General features: G+C 40.5%; 1 protein-coding gene across 2 annotated transcripts in view; it reads left to right on the forward strand.

Moving 5' to 3' along the window:
- MEIS1 (Meis homeobox 1) overlaps nt 1-20,245 on the forward strand; it is a 129,958-nt gene that overhangs the window by 52,939 nt on the left and 56,774 nt on the right. For both annotated transcript variants that reach the window (XM_045549744.1, XM_045549745.1), the window contains exon 8: nt 19,912-20,057. In XM_045549744.1, coding sequence (XP_045405700.1) covers nt 19,912-20,057 — 146 coding nt within the window. The remainder of the gene's footprint in view (nt 1-19,911; nt 20,058-20,245) is intronic.

Below are 20,245 nucleotides of genomic sequence, written 5' to 3' on the forward strand. Positions count from 1 at the left end.
AAATGTTCAATGTTTCCCACGTCAGCCCTTTTGCCATGTTTGGATTCACTCAGTTTTCACTTTTCAGTGTTGTCTGTGGCTGGAATTTTCTGCCCTTTCAATTGCAGTTTAGAGGAGAGAACCCATTCTTTAATTGTGCTCCTGCTTCAAGATCCTTTAATGTCAATACATCTGAAAAATGGTATCCACTCCTGTAGAAAATATGGTTCTTATTCCACCTTAATGGGTGGGGGTTACTCTGATACTTCCTGCAATTTTGGAGGAAAGTGCAGCAGTTTTCTCAGGCCTTGAATATAAACAACATTGTTTATGCTGTTTCCACTCTCCTAGTCCTCTGTTTGTGCAGGCCCTAAAACAAGTGGGTCTGTTTTGCATTTGAAAAATTAGTGTATGTTTTCAGAATCAATCTATCAAGTTAGGCCAAGAAATGCCATAAGAATGTATGGTTGGGGGTTACCAAATTCTGGCTTTCAAAACTTACTTGACAGCCATTTAAAACGTTGGCTGTGTGCTCCCGGGGTGTGTGGGGCTTGGTGTACTCCTTTAATTGCATGATGGAAGCAACTGATTTGGGTCCCTCTCTCCTGCTCATTGCATGGTACAAGGAAAGCTTCACCCAAGAAATTATTAGCATTACCCAAATAATTATTTTAAAAGGAAATATCCATTGTGCCAGAATGTGCACAGCATTATGAAAGTACAATTTATTGTAGATATTTAATAATGAATCTATCATAAATCACTAGTAGTACAGCAAATTAAAATGTAAAGGAAAGTAGCTCATTAAAGCGGGAAAAGTGTGACCATTGACTGACTTATGCGTGTGCCTGTATGGGTGTGAGTGAGCAAAGCCCAGTGGAGGGTGGCTGAAGGGGTCCCTAGCACACGCATGCTAGGGAGCCTTCACAAACACCCTTGCAGACCTACAAGAACAGATGAGACAGCCAGCTCACCAGGCAGCCATCAAACTTTCTGTGTGAACTGTCGCTGTGCTTGTAGGCACAATTCCACATGTTCTGTAGAAGTCTGGAGATAGAATGTGCCTGGGGTTGTTTGGGCCCCCTCGTATAGACCTCCTCAGCAGGTTTCTAATGTGGGATTCTGGGTGATGCACAGGTCTTCAGTCAATCTAGCTCGGGTTGCTGTGTTCAACGCAGCACACATGTGATCAGTAACTTTCACTTGGCTGCCTTCTCTACCCTGCTTTTGAGAAACTGCCTCCTGGGCAACTAAGCTAAGAAAGTTGCTGCTCTCATCTGGCTGGTTCCAGAAGAAAGAGGATGTCAGGAGAATGCAAAAGCTCTTTTCTTTATGCAAATCTCCAGCTGATTCTGAGCTGAGCATTCTGAGTCCCCCTCAGCTTGCCCCTGGAGACCCTTTCAGCAGAGGCCCCTGAGAGCTCCTTGGTGGTCTGCACAGATCTGGCTGTCCCATTCTGATGCCCGGGTGTTCCACTTAGGTGCCAGTAAAAAGTGTGGTTACATAGTGGCTATGAGAGCTTCGGAAAAATCAGTTGGAAAACTCTTTCTTTTGTTGTATTCAGAAGAATGGAAGTTTGTTTCATTGCTTTCATGGGAGTTGCTAGCTTCTTAGTTGTGCCATCAAAATATTTGGGGGCCTGTTCCTGCACCCTTTTGGATATGTTAGAGTACCCATGCCCATGCAGGTATACCGCCTACCCCCACCTTCATAAAGGGAAATCAAAGGAAGCTAATACTCTGCCAAGGTGGGCTTTAAACTCTGGGGGTGGACTCTGGGACAATGTTGCTTGGCAACGAACAATATATAGCACAAACAAACACATAAGCATACGACCCATGATATTCAAACTCTAAATTCCATAATACTAGTTTGCCTAAGAGATCATCTGCTATCCCTTAGCACCCCAAGGCAGCTGCAATTTGCAGAAATGCTAGTATTTACTTTTTCATAGTCTAATTTTGAAGGCATAAATTGGAGCTGAATCTGAGTTCAAGCCGCTCCTCATCTCCCCGTTTCTCTCCCAGTGAGACAGTTAACATTTGGACAAGAATGCATATTATGATTCTGTCTGTTGTAGTTCATCCTCTTCTAGTTTAACATGGGGCCTTGCTGTCTTCCTAACTGTAATATTTGTACCTTACTTTATAGTTATGTGTTGGACCCTGAGTCACCTTAAGGACTAAGGGATTTAATAGTTGTTAGTATTGTCATTAACATTGTGATTATTTCCTTATAAATGAATTCCCCCTTTCAACTATATCTTTAGAAAATGATCTTGATTTTCTTCCACTGTCATATCAATAATAATAAAATAAGCCAAGAAGTTATAATTACTCTTCACATATCCTCTATGGAGTGGTTACATAGAATATCCACTTGTTATGATATTAATTTCCACTCGTTACAAATGAACAGGAACAAAATATTCCTGACTGTTTGAATCCATCTTTTGCTGCACATTATGACTCCCCTAACAGTAAACCACACAGTCCACTATCATATGCTCTCTAATGTACTTCCTAATAAATAGAGCCAGCTAAAAATACTGATGTTCTTCATTAAATGTAAAATGATCATTTTAACTGCTGCTACTCTGAGTGACCCATACATCACTTAAAGCAGAGAGAGAGAGAGAGAGAGAATGAGAATATGAGTGAAATGAGTGGATCATCTGTCTGTATTTCATTTGGTGGCAATAGGAGTAGAATTTAGTCTAAGAACGATTCTTTAGCCATCTTACCGTTTCCTGAAAAAAATATTATCTTCAGCATATATGGGTGGTAGGTGATGGGCTATATAGAAATATAAGTTTAATCAGACTAATGAAGATCACACGTCATTAGTTCACCTGTGGAAATAAAAGTGGCATGGTGTGAGAGGGGTTCTCATCCTAGTCTCTCCTTTCAATCAGTTGAATCAACCAATTGATTAATTATTACACATGTAATAGCTCACTCTATGTAGAAATGAGCATTTGGCAAAATCCTAGAATGCATGACCAGATTCTTTGATAAATTGTCCTCATAAATGATTTCTGTACATTCCATATATATGGAAAAAATGGAACAAACTCAGGGCAAGAAATTTAACTCTTTTCTGTAGAGAAACAAAAGCTATAAAGATAAAGGTACTTTTCTGTTGCCTCTCCTCCCCCGCAAACCAGCTCATTAATGCCAAATAAATTTATGATTTCAGTTTGTCATTTATTCAGGCAATACTGACTGCCTACTTGTACCAGGCCCTGAGGATACACGGTGGTGTACAAGACACATTCACTGTGCTCAAGGAGCTTGTCGTCTAGTAGGAATGGCTGCCTATAAACAGGTCATGGAAACATAGTATAACACCAGCTATAAGTGTTTGCACATGGAAAATGCACCTACTGCTATGGTGGAGGATCCTGGAAGTTCTCTTATAGGAAGGGACATTGTTATGGCATTTCACATTTTCCCAAGAGTTTTTGCACACATAATCTCACTTGTTCCTCGCAACACCCCTTTGAATTAGCCAGTTCCCTATCACCAACACCTCTTTGTAGGTGGAGGAAGGGAGGCCATGCAGAACTGAGCCGCTTCACAAAGGCTATACAGATAGTAGTGACTGACCCAGGGCTTTAGTCCCAGGCTCTCACCCAGAGGTTGGTCATGAACGCATATGTTTGAGAATTGGGGGAACTTGGAAAGATGAGAAATCGTGTCCTGATGTTGTGAAATCACTGTTTGACCACCTGGGAATTTTCCCTTGATTCACTGCCAAGTTTTAGGAGACCTGGAATGATCATTCCACATTCAGGTAGTCTGAGCATAGCTCCAAAACAACCAACTTCCCCTTTACAAAAGAAAAGAGAAGAAGAAGAAGAAAACAAGCAAATATAGAAGAGAAGCAATTAGCATGATCACTCAGGCCAGCCTTCATAATTTTGGTTTTCATCCAAAATAGTCACACTGCATGCCTTGAAAGTTTTTAGGCTTCTCTGGTGGAGGTCATCTTCCCGCAACATAATTCTTAAAATTTACTTACGTTTTAACCTGATCGTACGTATGTCTTTAGACTAGAGAGAAGACAGACATCTGGCTTTGGGCCTGCAGTGCTACCCACCATTCCACCTTCCAGCCTTTTTGCTTGGCTGAGATTGTGCTGGAGCCCGCATGTCCCTGCAGTTGTCTCTCTTACACCAGAGGGAACTTGTTGCCCCAAATATTAGAGATGCCGAACTTGTGGAGAGTCACTTGAGAGATGATGTTGAAAGAACTCGCTGGGTATGAAAGAGATACAGTGTGGTTGGCTGTGTTTCCCATACCCGACTTTGGTATCTAATGTGGAAATTAAACTCTGACAGACCACCTGGATTTGGAAGGATGTGATTTGAGGCTGTTTCCCAGTTTTGCATGCTAGATGAGAAGGAGGCAGGAAATATGGAGGCTTAGGAGATGTGCTAGAAAGTCAGCAACACAGAGCCACTGGGCAGCAAGAGGAGGTTGGGACAGGGCAGAAACACCCCATTACTAAGAGGAATGTGAGTTTGGAGCACCTAACCTGGATCTAGAAGTTGGCCTTGGTGCAGGCAGCTGGGTGGTCCAAGATATAGCGTCCAAAGGGTGTAGCAAGTTCAGGCCTGACATTTCAGCATAGCCAGTCTGGTAGGTGGGGCCAGCAACAAGGAATTCCAGGCCACAGGCCAACTCAGAAGCCAGGCAGGCCTGGGATTGGCATTCTGAAGTCAGTCTGGGAGGCAGAGGATCCCCTCCAGCTAGCAGTTCATGGGAGCAGTGTTCAGTCCCCGGAAAGCAGGGGCTGGGGCAGGGGAGGGGAATAGAGATTCCCGGCCAGCTTATGTTTGGGGTCAAGGCTGGGTACAGAAGGGGACCAAGAGCAGAGAATAGAATAATTTATTGGTTTCTGTTACTTCCTTCTCATCCAAGATAGATTTCAGATTGGCACACTTGTGATGCCATCGCTGAAAACCCTCTCCCAAGCCTCGCGTCTCCCAGGGTGTGTGGGTTGGGTTTCCACACAGTGGATGTGAAATACTGCTCCCCAGCCCCCGCCGCCCTGGGCCAGGCGGGCAGTGTGTGTCCTCCACTCCAGGCTGGTGTTTCACAAGGCAACCTTGTTTGTATTTCTATATCCCTCCTGGAGGGGAGACTTGACTTTCTTTGATACATAAATGGTGAGAGAAAATAAACTCTCCTGCGAGCTTTTGATCGTTCTCTTTCTCACTCTGCTGTGGCTGAGCAGCCCGGCCTCGCCTGCTCAGTGCGCATTTCCCCATTTCAGAGCCTGCACCGTGGTCTCCGGGGAGGGGAATTGCCTCCCGACTTTTCTGTCAGCAGAATTTCAGATTCCTGACATGGAGAGACACTTGAAAACCATTTGTGTGATACTGGAAAATGTTTACTGTGTCCTTCTTTGTGGACATGGACATTTTTGTCATTTCATAGGTGACTCCTCCTAGACCCCGAAAGCAGGAAGGGGCCTCCGTAAGGCCACGCTCTAGCTAGGACAGGATTCTTCTCTGCATTTTGATAGCTCGTTACTCAACCTCTACTCCTTACATGAAGTTTTTCTGTATGATTTGCTTCTTTATGTTTTGGAGGCACATTCAGGAAAATTCTCTCTCTCTCTTTTTTTTTTGCTGCAATGTGGCTATTTTTGATTCTACAAAGAATTGGAGCTGATATCCTCCCACTCTTGTGAACTCTCTCTGGATCCATAAACACTTGGTATTTATTTTCTTCCTTGTGCATTTCAGGGGTGGCTTTCATAGTTAACCTTTTCGAGTTCTCTTTGGCTAAAGTGCACCCGCATGCCACCCTGAGACTACGTGCCTCTGTGTCTCTTTCGTCTTTGATTTCAGTAAAAAGGATATGATTCAGGGTTTGTGAAGCCCAGATTATGAGTCAGGCTTGTGCTGGCCATGGAGGGCATGCAGCAATAAGAAAGACTGTTACCACCCTTGCAGATCTTTCTAGAGCTCAAGGAAATGCACCTTGATTTTTATCAACTCATCTAAAGGGGTTAAATGGGGAGGGTAGTTCTAGAGTGGCTAGGAGTTCAGCCTGGGGTCAGATCTGGGTTGAATCCACAAGGAGCTCTATTTTCTTATCTGTATGGCAGCCTATTTCCTTATCTGTGCATTGGGGATATTGCTAGGATTAAATGAGATAATTCAGAAAAGCACTTAGCAAAGTATAGGATCTCTGTGGAGTTGGTAATCATCAGTTAGGAAATATGAGTTATTTCTATTAACTATTAAACCAGTCTTTGAAAAAATCCATAAATGAAGCGTTTTTTTAAAAAAATTATAGAGAAATTGACTTTTTAGTATTATTTTTACCATGATAACAAATTTAACTTTAACTTCTAAGGGTTTTGTGAGGATTAATTGATCAAAGATCAATGCCATACATGGTTTCAGGTACCTAGTAAGGGCTCAATAAATGTTAGTTTTTATAGTATTTCTATTATTCTTACTATCTAGATAAGAAATGGAAAGTTAGCCTTGTTTTTTTTTTTATAGTGCATCTCACTTTTCTGGGATCTCAAAGATACTATCTTAAATGATAAAACTCATTTTTCCATATTAGTAAAATAAAAACCTTTGCTGCTAATGACTGCTGCAGAAATATTATTTAGAGGACAATTTCTCATGAATTAACTAACCTATTTTGTGTGGAAAATAAGAACTTTATTAGTAGAAATTGCCTTGTAGTGTCTCACCACCCACCAGTAGCCTGCTAGCTTTACGCGATGGGACTATTTAGGCAGCACTGCCACCCATTGTCACTCTGAAGCACACTTACAGAGTTCCAAGTCACGCCAGGGCTTTTCTGGAAAAGAAAGAGAAAAGAGAAAATAGAGAAATAAAATAAAATAAAATAAAATAAAATGGTATGCAATGATAGGGAATGGGCATAGATATTTTGGAAGAGTTTGGCTCCTAGGCAACAGGAATGGGCTGGGGAAAGATGACAAGAGTAGCAATGAGTGTTTTAAAATTTTGGGTGGGGGATTCAGGTCAGTGTTCCCTGTTCAAAGGAAGTACTCACTAGCAAAATCAACACATGAAGTCACATTCCCTGAGCTGAGCCTCTGCTGCCAGGTGATCTGCTAAACATTTTTTATGTAGCTGATATTACTTAATCTGCCTAACAACTCGAAGGTGTAAGTACTATTACTAAGTTCATTATTTCCAGAGGGGCGAAACACAGGTTTGAAGAGGTTAAATAACTTGCCCAGGATCACATAGCTACGAAGTGGTGAAGCTGGGATTCACATGAACCCAGACAATCTGACCCAAGAGGCTAAGCTATTCTCGTGTAATGCCTCCAATGTAGGAGGCAAGAAGTGAGGTGTTGTACATGTTGAGGAAATAAAGGGGAGAGAGGCCTGTAACACTAACAGAAGGAGATGTGATTCATCCTGGCTTGCTCTGATATGCCAGTCAGTGACATCCATGAGGTCACTTACTCAAAATGAGGCTGGGAGTAGCCTCGTCCCATTCTTGTCCAGCACACACACAGCCTGCTGTCTTCATTTTGTGGAGTGACCAGAGGCTGTCCCCATCTTCCACTTCAGTGATGCATTCACGTGCACCCAACATGCCTTCTAGCTTTATTTGCCCAGAGGGGAATATTCTCCAGAACCTTGTTAAGATGCACAGTGTGGTCCTTGGACTGGCAGTGCAGCATCCACAGCCCCTGGGAGCTTGTTAGAAATGCACAATGTTTGAGATGATGGATATGCTAATTAGCCTGATCTGATCACTATCCATTAAGGGTATCGAAACATCACTATATACCCCATGAATATGTACAATTATTATTTGTCAATTAGAAAATAAAATTAACAAAAAGAAATGCACAATCTCAAGCTCCTCCCCTACTGAATCCGAATCTGCATTTTAACAAGGCCCCAGGTGCTTCATATGCACATAAAAGTTTGAGCTCTAGAAAGTCAGTTTTAATTTGCTGTGCCCACCAAAGTCAAGTCACCACTTTGCAACAACGTGTGGTTATTTGAAAGGCAAGCACTTGTCTCTAATAAACTCAATGACTGGTATGGGTGACACTACAAATCCACCAAAGAAATGGAGCGTCAGGTAATCAAAGGAGAGAAGGTTAGGAGTGATGATAGACGCATGCTAGTAATTTGCAAACCTTTGCTTTCAGAAACTGTTGGATTTTTAGATGGATTTATGATAACAAAATAAGTCTTTATTTCTTTCATCTCAACTTTTTTCTTGCCCATTTTTCTATATTTAACTATATTTAATCTCTTTATTTTCCCCAAGCCCTGGCTAATTCGCATTTCACAATCTTGTTCAGTTTTATTTTGAAAATGCAAAGAAATCTACTGAATAGAACAGCATCCTTTTTGACCCTCTGACCTTGGCATTTCCTCTGGCTCCAACCTCTGGCTCACCCTACGATCATTTTTCTTTCCTGAGTTCTCTCCCATCCCTCTTCTCCAGCGTTAGCTGTCAGGTCACCCCACCTGCACACACCTTTCCTTCCCTCCCACCTCACTGTGGGCTGAGGGCGGAATAAAAGGGCACCGGGAGGGATGAAGAGCAGAGTGCCCACGAGTGCCTTGGGAGAAGATTCCCAGGAAGCCAGGGAGAGCCGGGGGTGGACTGCTCGCAGCTCGCTTACCCAACTCATCACGCTCATCGCTGCGAAGGCTGTGATCCCTTAGCCACACAGACCAGCGAAGGGAGGGCACACACGTGAAAAAAGTTTCTACAGATACAGACACCTTATCCTGATTTATCTGGGTCAGCCAAGAATGATGTGGTCAGATGAACAGAATTGTATCTTTTTAAATATTACAACTTTTAGGGACATTTTTGATGAAAATGTTTCCAGACTATACATACACTCTATCATATCTGATTATAACATTTAAAAATAATAATTTAAAGTCAGTGGACACATGAGTTAATGCACCGTGCTATATATTTTCTTGCTTATGCAGCCTGGTTAAGCGTTTATAGGGCTGTTTTCTCCTATGCTAGTATGCAATGCTTTTTAGGTTCTTATGTTTTGTTTCTTTATCATCTTATATTTTCACAAAGCTCTCAGCCTAGAAACTATGAAGCCAGAAACCAAATGAGCAAACTTTCAAAAATCGCATTTAAAATAAACATAACTATTCTCTGATTGAGGATCTTATGGTCATTTCTCTGTAGAAAGTATATGAACTTTGTGACATAATCTATGGCTGTCAAACTCAGCTGTACATTATAACCAACTTGGAGTTTTAAAAATCACTAATTTTACCCCACCCTGCGAAATACTAATTTTAATTGGTCTTGAGTGCAGTGTAAGCATCAGGATTTGTAAAACTACCACCTGATTTTATATATAGCAATGTTGAGAACCACTGCTTTTAAGTTGGATGTCAGAGACCTTTTTTTTAATCCTTCTTTTCAAGTGTATTTTATGTAAATTCAGTTTGTTGAATAAATGCTATCTTGTCTGTGTAAAAGTGTATGTATATACACATATACATACATACATAATAAATACTTCTGCACAGTACTGTAGAAGTTTAAAAATAAATTATATGGCAAGTTTTTGGAGCTATCACAAAAATAAATGTTGTTTATATGTATGTGTGTATGTGCCTATCTATAAGAACCTATAAATGGCATTTTTTTCCTAAAAATTCTATTTTCATGATTATATAGAACTTAAAATAACTTTCAAAAATAGACAAGGTACTGGTTCCTAAAATACTTTCTGAGCCATTGATTCAAAATAAAAGTTTATAACTTTTGTACTATTTTACCTTTACAATTGCAAGTGTATTTTCTTTACTTTCTTAGAAAAAGGTGGGGGAGTTTCCATTTGTTTTACTGTTAGTGTAAATATATAGATTTCAGTAATATCTTGCAGTGTATTCACATCATGAAGTTTCTATGACTCCATTAAGAAGTTATATTGTTTTTGCGGGGATTTTCCATGGTGTTTAGTTGTAAAAAAATGCTGAATGGATGAAAAATGAGTAAAATCTGTGTGGTTTTTTTTCTTTCCTATTCATCATTGCTGTTTGTCCTCTGTGTATAGGCAACTAATTTGCTGTTGTTCCCCTGAGGGGAATTCAAGTCAAAAAGTCATATTGAATTACTAGGAAAAGGTATTCCTATCTCAAAAGAACAAAGTACAATGATTGGAGAAAAAAAAAACTTGGAAAATTTATCCAGCTTCTTGGTGTACATTGTATCTGTCCACGGTACTCTACTTGTGTGAACACTTACATAAAATAAGTCTTCAGTAAGCTATAAATGTGAATACTGACCTATTTCAACTGATAATTTTACTTTTTATGACTGTAGAAAGTCCACTCTCATCCTTTAATCCCATCAAATGCACATTAAGATTTTCACAAAAATTTGTGTTCTACAAAAATCCAGTAAATATTTTCATTTTGTGTCTCAGTTATTTGGTTTTCTCCCATGTTTTTCACCCAGTTACATTCTATATATTATTTGGGTTGAAAGTGAAAAATCATGAAGTTATAGAAGCTTAATTGAATATGTTACTTGTAGTAAAGAAGTTATTCCAAATTTATTTCAAAAGGGTGCCAATCCCTGACTTCTAAACACCCAAATTATGAATGACCTACATATGCACACAAATGTTCAACCTAGATCTCTTACTTGTATTCCCACTGCATTATATCCACAGAATCCATTCACTGTCACAACAATTTCTGTGCATAAGCTTGGGTCCCCAAATCTACACAGAGGAGAATGGGGATTGGAGGTGAAAGGGAGAGAGGATGGGATATAATGATCCATTTGGAAACCGACACTGGGCTCTTTCGAAAGAGTGACATCTGTTGATTTTTTAAAAAAATTTTCCAACAGAAGCTGTATGTTTTAAAAACCTTTACTTATTACTTTACCTGAAATTCCGCCATTTAAAGGTTCAGATTCATTTGCATTAACAAATCTTTTTAAAATGCCAACACTTCTGGGAAGGTGAGGAGGGCAATCAGTCATTTCTTCCTAATCGGAATTAGTTCTTTCAGATTGCTTTCTGCCTGAAGTCTGGCTTAGATCAATAAGCCTGAAAGCATGGACATTTTTATTGTTGGGAAATGATGAGGGTAAATTCAGAGCAGGAGAAGCAGAGGTGCAGGTGAGGTAACCACAGTGGGAGGCTAAGAGCCTCTCCAAGGCATGGGAGCACATGGAAATTCTAGGAGAGGGATGCTGTATAGCGGAAGAGAGATGCAGAAAGAGAAGTACTAAAGTCAGGTACACATATTTCAGTATTTCATGGGCTGACTCTATGCATGGAATATGAAAAGAAACTTATCTTCCCCCTTTTTGTACTTTCTGACTTCCTGCACCCAGAGCTCAGATAATCAGCTGGAGCTTTATTCGCTTAGTGAATTTACTTTGGCTTTGCTGAGCTAGCCTTAGGACCTAACACCCTTCACAGCTTGCTTCTTGTGAAAGTATGTTCTGCAGGACTCAGAGACCAATGCACCAATCAACGTCAGAGTGTAATCTGGGCCTAAATTGGGGTCTACCTGAATGCACTCAGTGCTTTTCCGTTGTCCCTCATTCTTCAATCTTAGTTTGGAATTGGGTCATTTGTTAGGTTGAACTAGAAAGAGACTGGAGAGTGAGGCTTTATTTGATCAAGTGTAGGTAATAGCAGGGTATGCAGCGGAGAGGACACTCCTGACTCCACAGAAATACCCTGACAGGTCATGCCTCTCCGAACCCAGGGATAAATAAATAAGGTCCTGTGTGGTCCTGCTCCTCCTAGCTCTCCAGCCTCATCTTGTCCTGCTTCCGCAGGTTCCAGTTTTTCCAGCCACACGTGGCCTTGCTACGCGTGATTCCTGCTGCCTGGAATGCTTTCATTTGCCCTCTTTTAGGCTGCCAGCTACAGCTAGCTGCCTTTTCTCTACTCTTCAGATTTCTGCTCTAGATCACTCCAGCCTGAGTCAATTCCATTTATTCCACACACTCGTGGATTTATAATTCTTTCTGATTAAGTGCTTCAGTTTGCAAGTGTACATTTATTACTGCAATTATTTTGTTTAACATCTGTGCCCCCTAACTGGAAACCTTGGCAGAAACAAACTCTTTCTGATCTTGTTCACCATTTGTGTCCCTGAACATTGGCATAGTGTTTGGGACATAGTAGGAATTTAGTATGTTTTTGTTAAATGAATGAATGAATAAGAAGAATGACTGTTTATGCAAAAGATGGTTACATATATGGGGCTCAGTTTTAAATGCTGCATTTTACTTTTTGGAAAAGAAGAGCAGTACATTGGCAGGAAGAGGTACTTTCTCCAGGTTCCGGGTTTTCATTTCTTGTCTTGGGTTTCTATGATGTTAGGAGTCCACGAAAGGGCAGGATAGAGCTGTGAGCTCATTCCACAGTGGTTAACTATTAACACTTTCTTGTCACCATTTAACAAACCTCAATTCAACTAGAAAGGAAAAGCCTCATGGCAAATCTCTGTGGAGCCAACCTTAGGAAGCATATTGAGCCATTTCTTTTTATAACTACCAGTTATATGTTTATTTAATGTTGGATTATTTTTAATCTTCTCCCCCACCATTCTTCACTCCATCTCTTCCCTCAGTGCCATTGTTATCTATAACACCGGACGTGTGTTTGGCCTCATCTAGAACTTAGCACTGCCCTAGCAGCTGCCCACATCTAACTCCTTATTTTGGTTTCCAAAGGAACCACCTCACAATTTTCAGGAAAGCTATGGGTGGTGAAGCAAAATATATGAGAACATGCTTTCCTTTGTTGTTTTTCTTTGATCAGCTGGGAATCACTTTGAACTAAGAAGAACGAGGAAACCTTAAACACCTAAGGATGAGAAGAGATACAAAAGAGAGGCCAAGGAGTTAACAGAATCCTGATTAAAGTTAAACTTAACAACTTAATCATCATATTTAGACCATTACATATCTGTATATTGGCTGTAGATTTGGAGACATAAGAAGTAAACCGTGTTTCTCCTAAAAATACGTAATAAGTCTTAAGGAGTTGTATTACATTTTCATATGTCTTACAAAATTCTCTCTAATGTCTCCTGGGATCCTGTGACATTTCAGCCTGTACCACAGCTTCAGATACTAAAGTCCGAGGCAGGTGTATGGGAATGCTTTGGGAAAGACTGATACAATCATACTTGAAAAGACCAAGGAAAAAACCAGAGTTCTCGAGTTTTACATTTAGCACCAGATGTTTAAAGTGTGGGCCTGGAGTTTGAGCTCAGGATCAAACTGCTTAGAGACAGTTGAGTTTCTTAGCTATGGTAAGACTGGGAGAAAGGGGGAAATATAATTAATTCATTGTGGAAAAAACACAGAAAGAAATAGCCTTGTTTTATTTTTTAAAGTTAAACTCAGGAAAGATGCACAAACAGCAAGAAATTTTAGTTAAGTAAATTATTCTAAATTATAATTGCAGAAAGTAGTGGTATATTTCTGAAAGGCTATGGCAAACATAAAGAATTCTGATATCTTAACTCTTAGTCTTCCTTTTGTCCAAGGTGAGCTAAAAGATTTCGAAGAAACATCCCAAATGCATTTCTTTTGTTTTCTTATAGTCATTTATTGAATTTCATTGGTGAATATTTTTCAAGAGTTTAATTTAGAAACATCTCAAAAAGGAATCTAACAGGTGCAAATGGAAACTATGGTTTTCTCCATGAAGTGAAAAAATGCATCCTTCATTCATTCATTCATTTATTATAATAAGTGATGGACAAGTTTGTACCCTGCACACTGGGTAACACTGGGGTTTGAGAACAGAGGGGTGCATAACTTGGTCTCTGCTTTCTCTACTCTATAATCAAGTTGAGGGGGCATTCGGAAATCAACGGTTTTAGTAGAGTACCATGTGTATTAGGATGGAGCAATGTTAGGAAAAGAAAAATCACCCAGGGTTAGGAGGAGGTGAGGCTAGGGTGTCACTAAATGAGCAAATGCCGCTTATAGGAGATGGCAGTTGGGCTGAGCCTTAAAGGTCACCAAGAAGTCTGCCGCGTTGTTGAAGGAAGGAAGGGAAGGCTGCTGCAGGGGAAGGGACTAGCATAAGGATCCACAGGAGGTAGCAGAGAGCAGTGCGCAGTGCCACAGGAACTGCAAGTAGTAGTAGGCCCCACTAGAGGTGGGGCAGTGCGTGCCAGTGCATATGGGGACTTGGCAAAGGCTAGGCTGGAAAAACACCCCAGAGAGAGCTCATGAAAGGCCTCCCACACCAGGCTAAAAAGTATGACCTTTATCCTGAAGGCAAAGGGTAACCACAGAAGGATTTTAAGTACCAGGGTGAAATGATCAGATATGTGCTTTAGAAAAATCATTCTGGCAGCTATTATGCATTCTAAATGAAGATGAAACATCTCCTTAAGACCTCTGAAATATTCTAGCTGGCTCCTGAGAAAGGGATGTCTATAATTCTCACCATTTATCCTCCTAACATCGCACAGGGACATTATCCCACCTGAGTCCTGGCTAACCAGGCACAGCCATGATCTGGAGAAGTGGGTTTGGGGAAGTTTTTGCATTTTTCCAAACAACCCTGGCCTACCAGTCACACCCAGGTAGCCCACTACAAATGCAACCCGGCCTTTCCATGTTGCTGGGATGTTTGCAACAGCAGCCACTAGAAAGGCAGGGATGGTCTATGTACTTTTTAAGGGGTGAGATGCCGTATTCTCTCATGTAGGTATGCTATGGGAGAAAACATACAAAAGCAAAAAGAAACCCTTTGTGCTGTGCTTTCTTTTTGTTGACAATCAGAATATGGGACAATATTCTTATTTATAAGAAAATTTAGCCACCTTGCAACATGAACTATACATTGATAAGCATGCTTTTGAAGGGACCATTTAGACAACTTTCAAGGCACAATAGAATTTACTCACTATAGAGAGATACAAGTGTAATTGGTCTTGATTTTTGAGTCTAGGAATATTTGGGATAAACACACTATTCCTAAATACTGGAAGAGGAGAAGTGAAAGTTAAAGGGAAGATTTGGCCCAAAACTATGAAGTCTCAATATAAAATTGTAAATGAAATGATCTTGAAGCTACTATGGCTTCCAGCTTGACTTCTAGCAAAACAAGAGGGTCTACAACCTTACGCATTCGTTTGCCCTGGTAGTTGAAAGTTCATATCCCTAATTAGGAGTTTTGCCTCTATGACATAAAGGACCCTCTGACAGACAACCCATTTTATTTTTACCTGATGGCCCACTGACACAGGAAGTTCCGATCCGTTGTGATGTAAATCTTAGGCGCTTTTGGGGGGTTTTGTTTTTGCCTCACTCTGAGTAGGTTTTGGGGAATGGCCGCCCTGGGAGGAGAGAGGGAGTTAGTAGGGAGAGAAAAATGGGAGCAGGGCTTTGACCTGCCGGAGAGGAGCCCCTGCTGACACGGTCAGTCTGACCCATTGAATGGTCTGAATACGATAAATGCCGCTTTATCCTGCCTTGAAAGGCACGAGATAGCACAGTCTAAATGCCTGGGCATGCTTAAATAGGCGACTCGGGATGTTTGAGTTGAGCGTGTTTGAAATCTGAGCTCTCTGACAGCCTGGGAGCTGCCACAGGTCACCTGCCTTGCTCCGCAGGGACAGGCCCAGGTCTCACAAGAAATTGTCCGTAGACGAATTGTAGTACAAATTCCGTTCTTTGTTGGTTGGCCTCTTTCACTAGACCATGGCCTATAAAATTTTGTAAAAACAATTCTTAAATATTATTTGAAAGGGCAAATGGCCCACGCTGAAAGGTTTGACAGTTTGACATATAGTGCATGGTTTTGATAGCTCGGAAACTGAAAAGTGTGGCCAAGATTCTCCCCCTGCTTGTTAGAAGCCTGGTGTTTTTTAAATAGTGTCTTGTTGCTGTGCAGAGTTCCTCTGCTCCTCGAAATCTGACAGGGAATGAGTCTGCTTCAGTGATCTTAAATCCTTTTAGACTAATTTGTGAGAGAGCAGAAAAATACTGTAGCTGGCACCTTTGAATCCAGCCTCCAAAAGGCCCAAAACCAGGTATTGCCAATTAAAGAGCCATTCGGATAATCATATCAAAGCAGATCGCTTTAGAGTCTTCTGATCACACCAGGGCCTGTGCCTAGAGAGAGAGAGGAACCCAGAGTTTCACTTCAGTGAGGGGGAAAAAAGGGATTTGAGTGGCCGGGTCTCATCAGGGCCGAGGAAGTTGCAGGGAGTGGATTTCTGCGTTAGAATGTGGCATGCGTGCAGCCAGTGTGCGCTCCGCGCCTGGCGGCTGCCTCTGCATAGCCAAAGGCCATTTTCAGGAGCCTCTGGCCCCTCAGTCGCTGGCCTGCTAGTTAATTGCCACACGGACTTCATGACACATGGGCAGATAATATGACATTTTCGGTTTCTGTCACTAGCAAACGCCACAACGTTGCTTGCACTAGTTGCTAAGAAGCTGTCAGAAACCATTAGCAGTTGGCTAAAGTCGCCCTATGGCGTTTCCTCATAGCATCAGCAAAACGAGCATAAATCACCCACTGGAGCCTACTGCTATCCTAATGAGGCTGTAAGCTTGTTTATGGACTAGCATCATTTTTATGATTATTTCCACCTTTTCAGTTTGCCTTCATTTGGCGGCAGGAGAAGTCAGCTCCAGGAATGAAGTCACTGCTGACATTTTACAAATGTGGTTCGGAGCTGCTGCCTGCTGCCGTGTGGTCGGCCGGCGGTTCTCCAAGTTTGTTTAGTGATCTTAAAAATAAAAAAAGGAAATAAATCCTCCGGAGACCGCATGGAGGTGACTGTATCAAATTGCAGAGTGCATGGAAATGCTAAAGGTACAATCCACCATTTAGACTTTCCTCTGTGGTGGAGGCATTTCCAGATCAATTTTCAATTTTAGAAAGTGGAAGAGGTTAAACAATTTATTAAAATCTATGAAAGTGTTTGCTTTTAGAATCGTCTGTTTTATTATGCTCTTCTCCTTCCCCATCTTCTCCATTTCCCTAACTTGTGTCGGAAAGGAGCAGGGTTTATTGTTTTAGGCTTTTCTGAACATGCACCAGTATTTACACTGGATTGAAAGCATTTGCTTCCAATGAAAATCTTGTCTTAGATTACAACCCAGCAGTGTAATTTCCCTCCCAGATGGGAGTAAAGTAGCTGTATTTGCCTAAAAACAGTAGGAAGAACAAACTGTGCATTAAGCCAAGGCTGTTTTTGGCTTGAGCTAATGATGTAATAGAAACCTTTTATTCGGGAGAGGTCACTGCCAGGGACTGAAGGGGGTGATCTGGCTCCTGCTTGAAAGGTTTCTCCATTGTATCTACATAAGTCTTCACTTAAAAAATTCTGTTCCTAATGCTTCTGCTTTCATACAGCAGAAATAAACAGGAAAGGTTCTGGTGAGTGTTACACATGGAATGCAGAAAGCCTTCCTCTCCTAATGGAGTATATAATTCAGGTGCCCTCAAGGCACGCTTTCAGGAATTCTTTTGCCTGAGGTAATGGGAAGCTAAGGTTGCTTTAAGGCCTTGATTATCTATTGATGCACAAAGCTGGAAAAAAGTCATCTCTGCTGGATTATAGTAGATATTTCCATAAATTATCAATGAATTCTCTTCTAGGCAGGCACTAGGCATTGCTTGCTAAATTAATCTGAAGGGGTTTGAGAGGGATAAAAAGGCTATTTTTTTTTTAAAGGTGGAAAACAATTGCAGAGAAATGGTGAAAAACAGTATTGTTAGGTTATAAGCTTTTCATTTTTAATCAATGATCAAGTAATATGTTTCTTTTCCTTGGGTACCTTTTGCATATTGAAAGTGGATTAGCCCATTGAAATTTTAAATGCTGTTGAGTTGTTTTCTTTTCTCATGTTTCTTTAATGAATTGTTATTTTATATGGTAAATTGCTTCTCTGAATAAAAAGCCTCTTTAAATACTGGACTTTCAAAGAATTTATTAGGCAAATCCAAGGGGACTTCTCATAAAACACTTGGCTATGCAAATAGTGAGTTTGGTAGGTAGAAGGAGCACTGATTTAGGGATGTGGGTGTCTGGTGCAGCACAGACCCCGACAGCTCTGTGCCCCGCCACATGACCTTGAGCCAGTCATGGAACACAGCACTTTCTCCGCTGACATGGTGGCGTCTTTGGAGTTCCAGGTCTTCGTGATCTTTTACAGTGAGAACACAAGCTATGAGTCTGTGGAACTTTAACAAAGTAGATGGTTTTTATATACCATAGAATTGTGGATTTTAAATTAATGAAATGTTAAACTCAGAAAGTTTTGCAAAAGTTTTGCATTTGTGGCATATGCTGCAATAATAGTAGAAATGTTGGAATTAGTCTGTTCTTCACCCAACAAAATTTTTAAACTTTAGCTCAGTACAAATCTGGGGAATTTGTGGGGGAATGTGGGGGGCACTTTTCTTTTTTCAAGGAAAGGGGGTAGGTCCCCTGAGGGAGCTGTTAAAAACAATTGATTTGTTGGAGCATAACTACCATAGATTAGACAGAAGAAAGTGAAATCAACATAATAGAGAATTCTTTTTGCATGTAGACCCTAAATAACAAAAATGAGAAATACAGAAATTCATGAAACTACCTAAATGAATCTAAGGCTCGTTCCAATGAGCAGTCACCAGGAAACTTGTCTTACCAAAGTATCAGGTTCTTTGGGCCACGTAGATTGCTCTCCGATGACTTATTTGACCCAGTGAACGTGCTCTTGGGTGTATTTCTTACCTCATTGCTAAGCCTGGCTGCTATAGCTCTTCTTTCTGGGCCTAGATCAACCTGTCAATTTCTAAAAGCCAGTAGCTTCCCTGAAGAGCTGGGGTGCCAGGTGAGAGCCGTGGCTCATTGGGGAAGGGTGTTTGATGGAAGCTAAGCTATTTTCCAGCATGGTGGGTTTGGTCCATTGTTGTTTTCCCTTTTGACTTTGGTGCCAAGACAAAAAATACCTCCTTTCCATTTGTACCTTGTAATTTATTTTGGACTATATGATTATATGGGTTGAAATCTTCATTTTTTTCTTATTAAATATGGCATTGTAAAAGGAATACTACATTTTTATTTCATTGTGTCCCACAGCCAAAATATTTTCTAGAAGACACAATTTAAATGTAACAAAAATCAGTAGAAAAATAGGATCCAATATACAGGAATATCTTAGCTGGTGACTTTTTAGTGAGAAAAATTTAAATCTAGAACAAATTTTAGAGACTGCCTTGATTATTAGTGTAATCCAATTCCAATTTACTGTTAATTTAGCATTGCTATATTTGATTTAAATAGTAATTGTTTTCTAATCAAGAAACTATGTCAAGGGTTTTTCCCTTACTAGACTTGATGCTCTTTTTCTATTATAAGAAAAATTATATTCCAGTTGAAGAATTCCTATGTCAAACTGCTTATATGAGAGATTACCTACATTTCTCCATCCTAGTTTAACTAGTCCTAAGATAGATCACTTGTGGAAATAGTTGATATCTTAAATGCATCTTCTCACAAATTGACATCAATGACTGTCTGTGGAATTTGAATACTCTAGCAGCAACAGCACTGCTGCTGACGGCCACCAATTTTAACTCCCTAGTAAGAGTTACACTCAACTTGGCTCAACTATATATGGTGGAATAATTACCATGGCAACAAAGCCACTAAAGAGATTGGATATTTCCCTCCATTCCCTTTGACCTTTAGCACTGTTCTTTGGAAGTTCTTTAGACCTGACTACTTTTGAGCGTAGGCCTTGTTCTTTCTCTTTGTCTTGAAAAAAAAACCAAAAACAAAAACATAACAACAGTACCAAAGAAACTATTAATCATTTCAATTGCTCTTTTGGTTTTGTTTATATCCAAAGGCATTCTATTTGAATAAAGCATGTCAAGGTAGCATCAGTCAAAATTTGATTCACTATGTTTGCAGGTGATGGCTTGGACAACAGTGTAGCTTCCCCCAGCACAGGTGACGATGATGACCCTGATAAGGACAAAAAGCGTCACAAAAAGCGTGGCATCTTTCCCAAAGTAGCCACAAATATCATGAGGGCGTGGCTGTTCCAGCATCTAACAGTAAGTGGATTCTAAATGACATATGTAAACTAAATATGGACAATGAATCAGTTTTGATAAAAAAAAAATGAGAAAAAAGTGATCCCTCTGGACTTGGAATATTTCATAAATCACTGTGTTCCCACAGTTTGTACGAAAGTGTTAGCACTTGTTTCTTAGATACATACCCCAAGTGAGAAGTTTTATTT

Source organism: Lemur catta, chromosome 4 (genome assembly GCF_020740605.2).
Source record: "Lemur catta isolate mLemCat1 chromosome 4, mLemCat1.pri, whole genome shotgun sequence".
Taxonomy (NCBI): Eukaryota; Metazoa; Chordata; class Mammalia; order Primates; family Lemuridae; genus Lemur; species Lemur catta.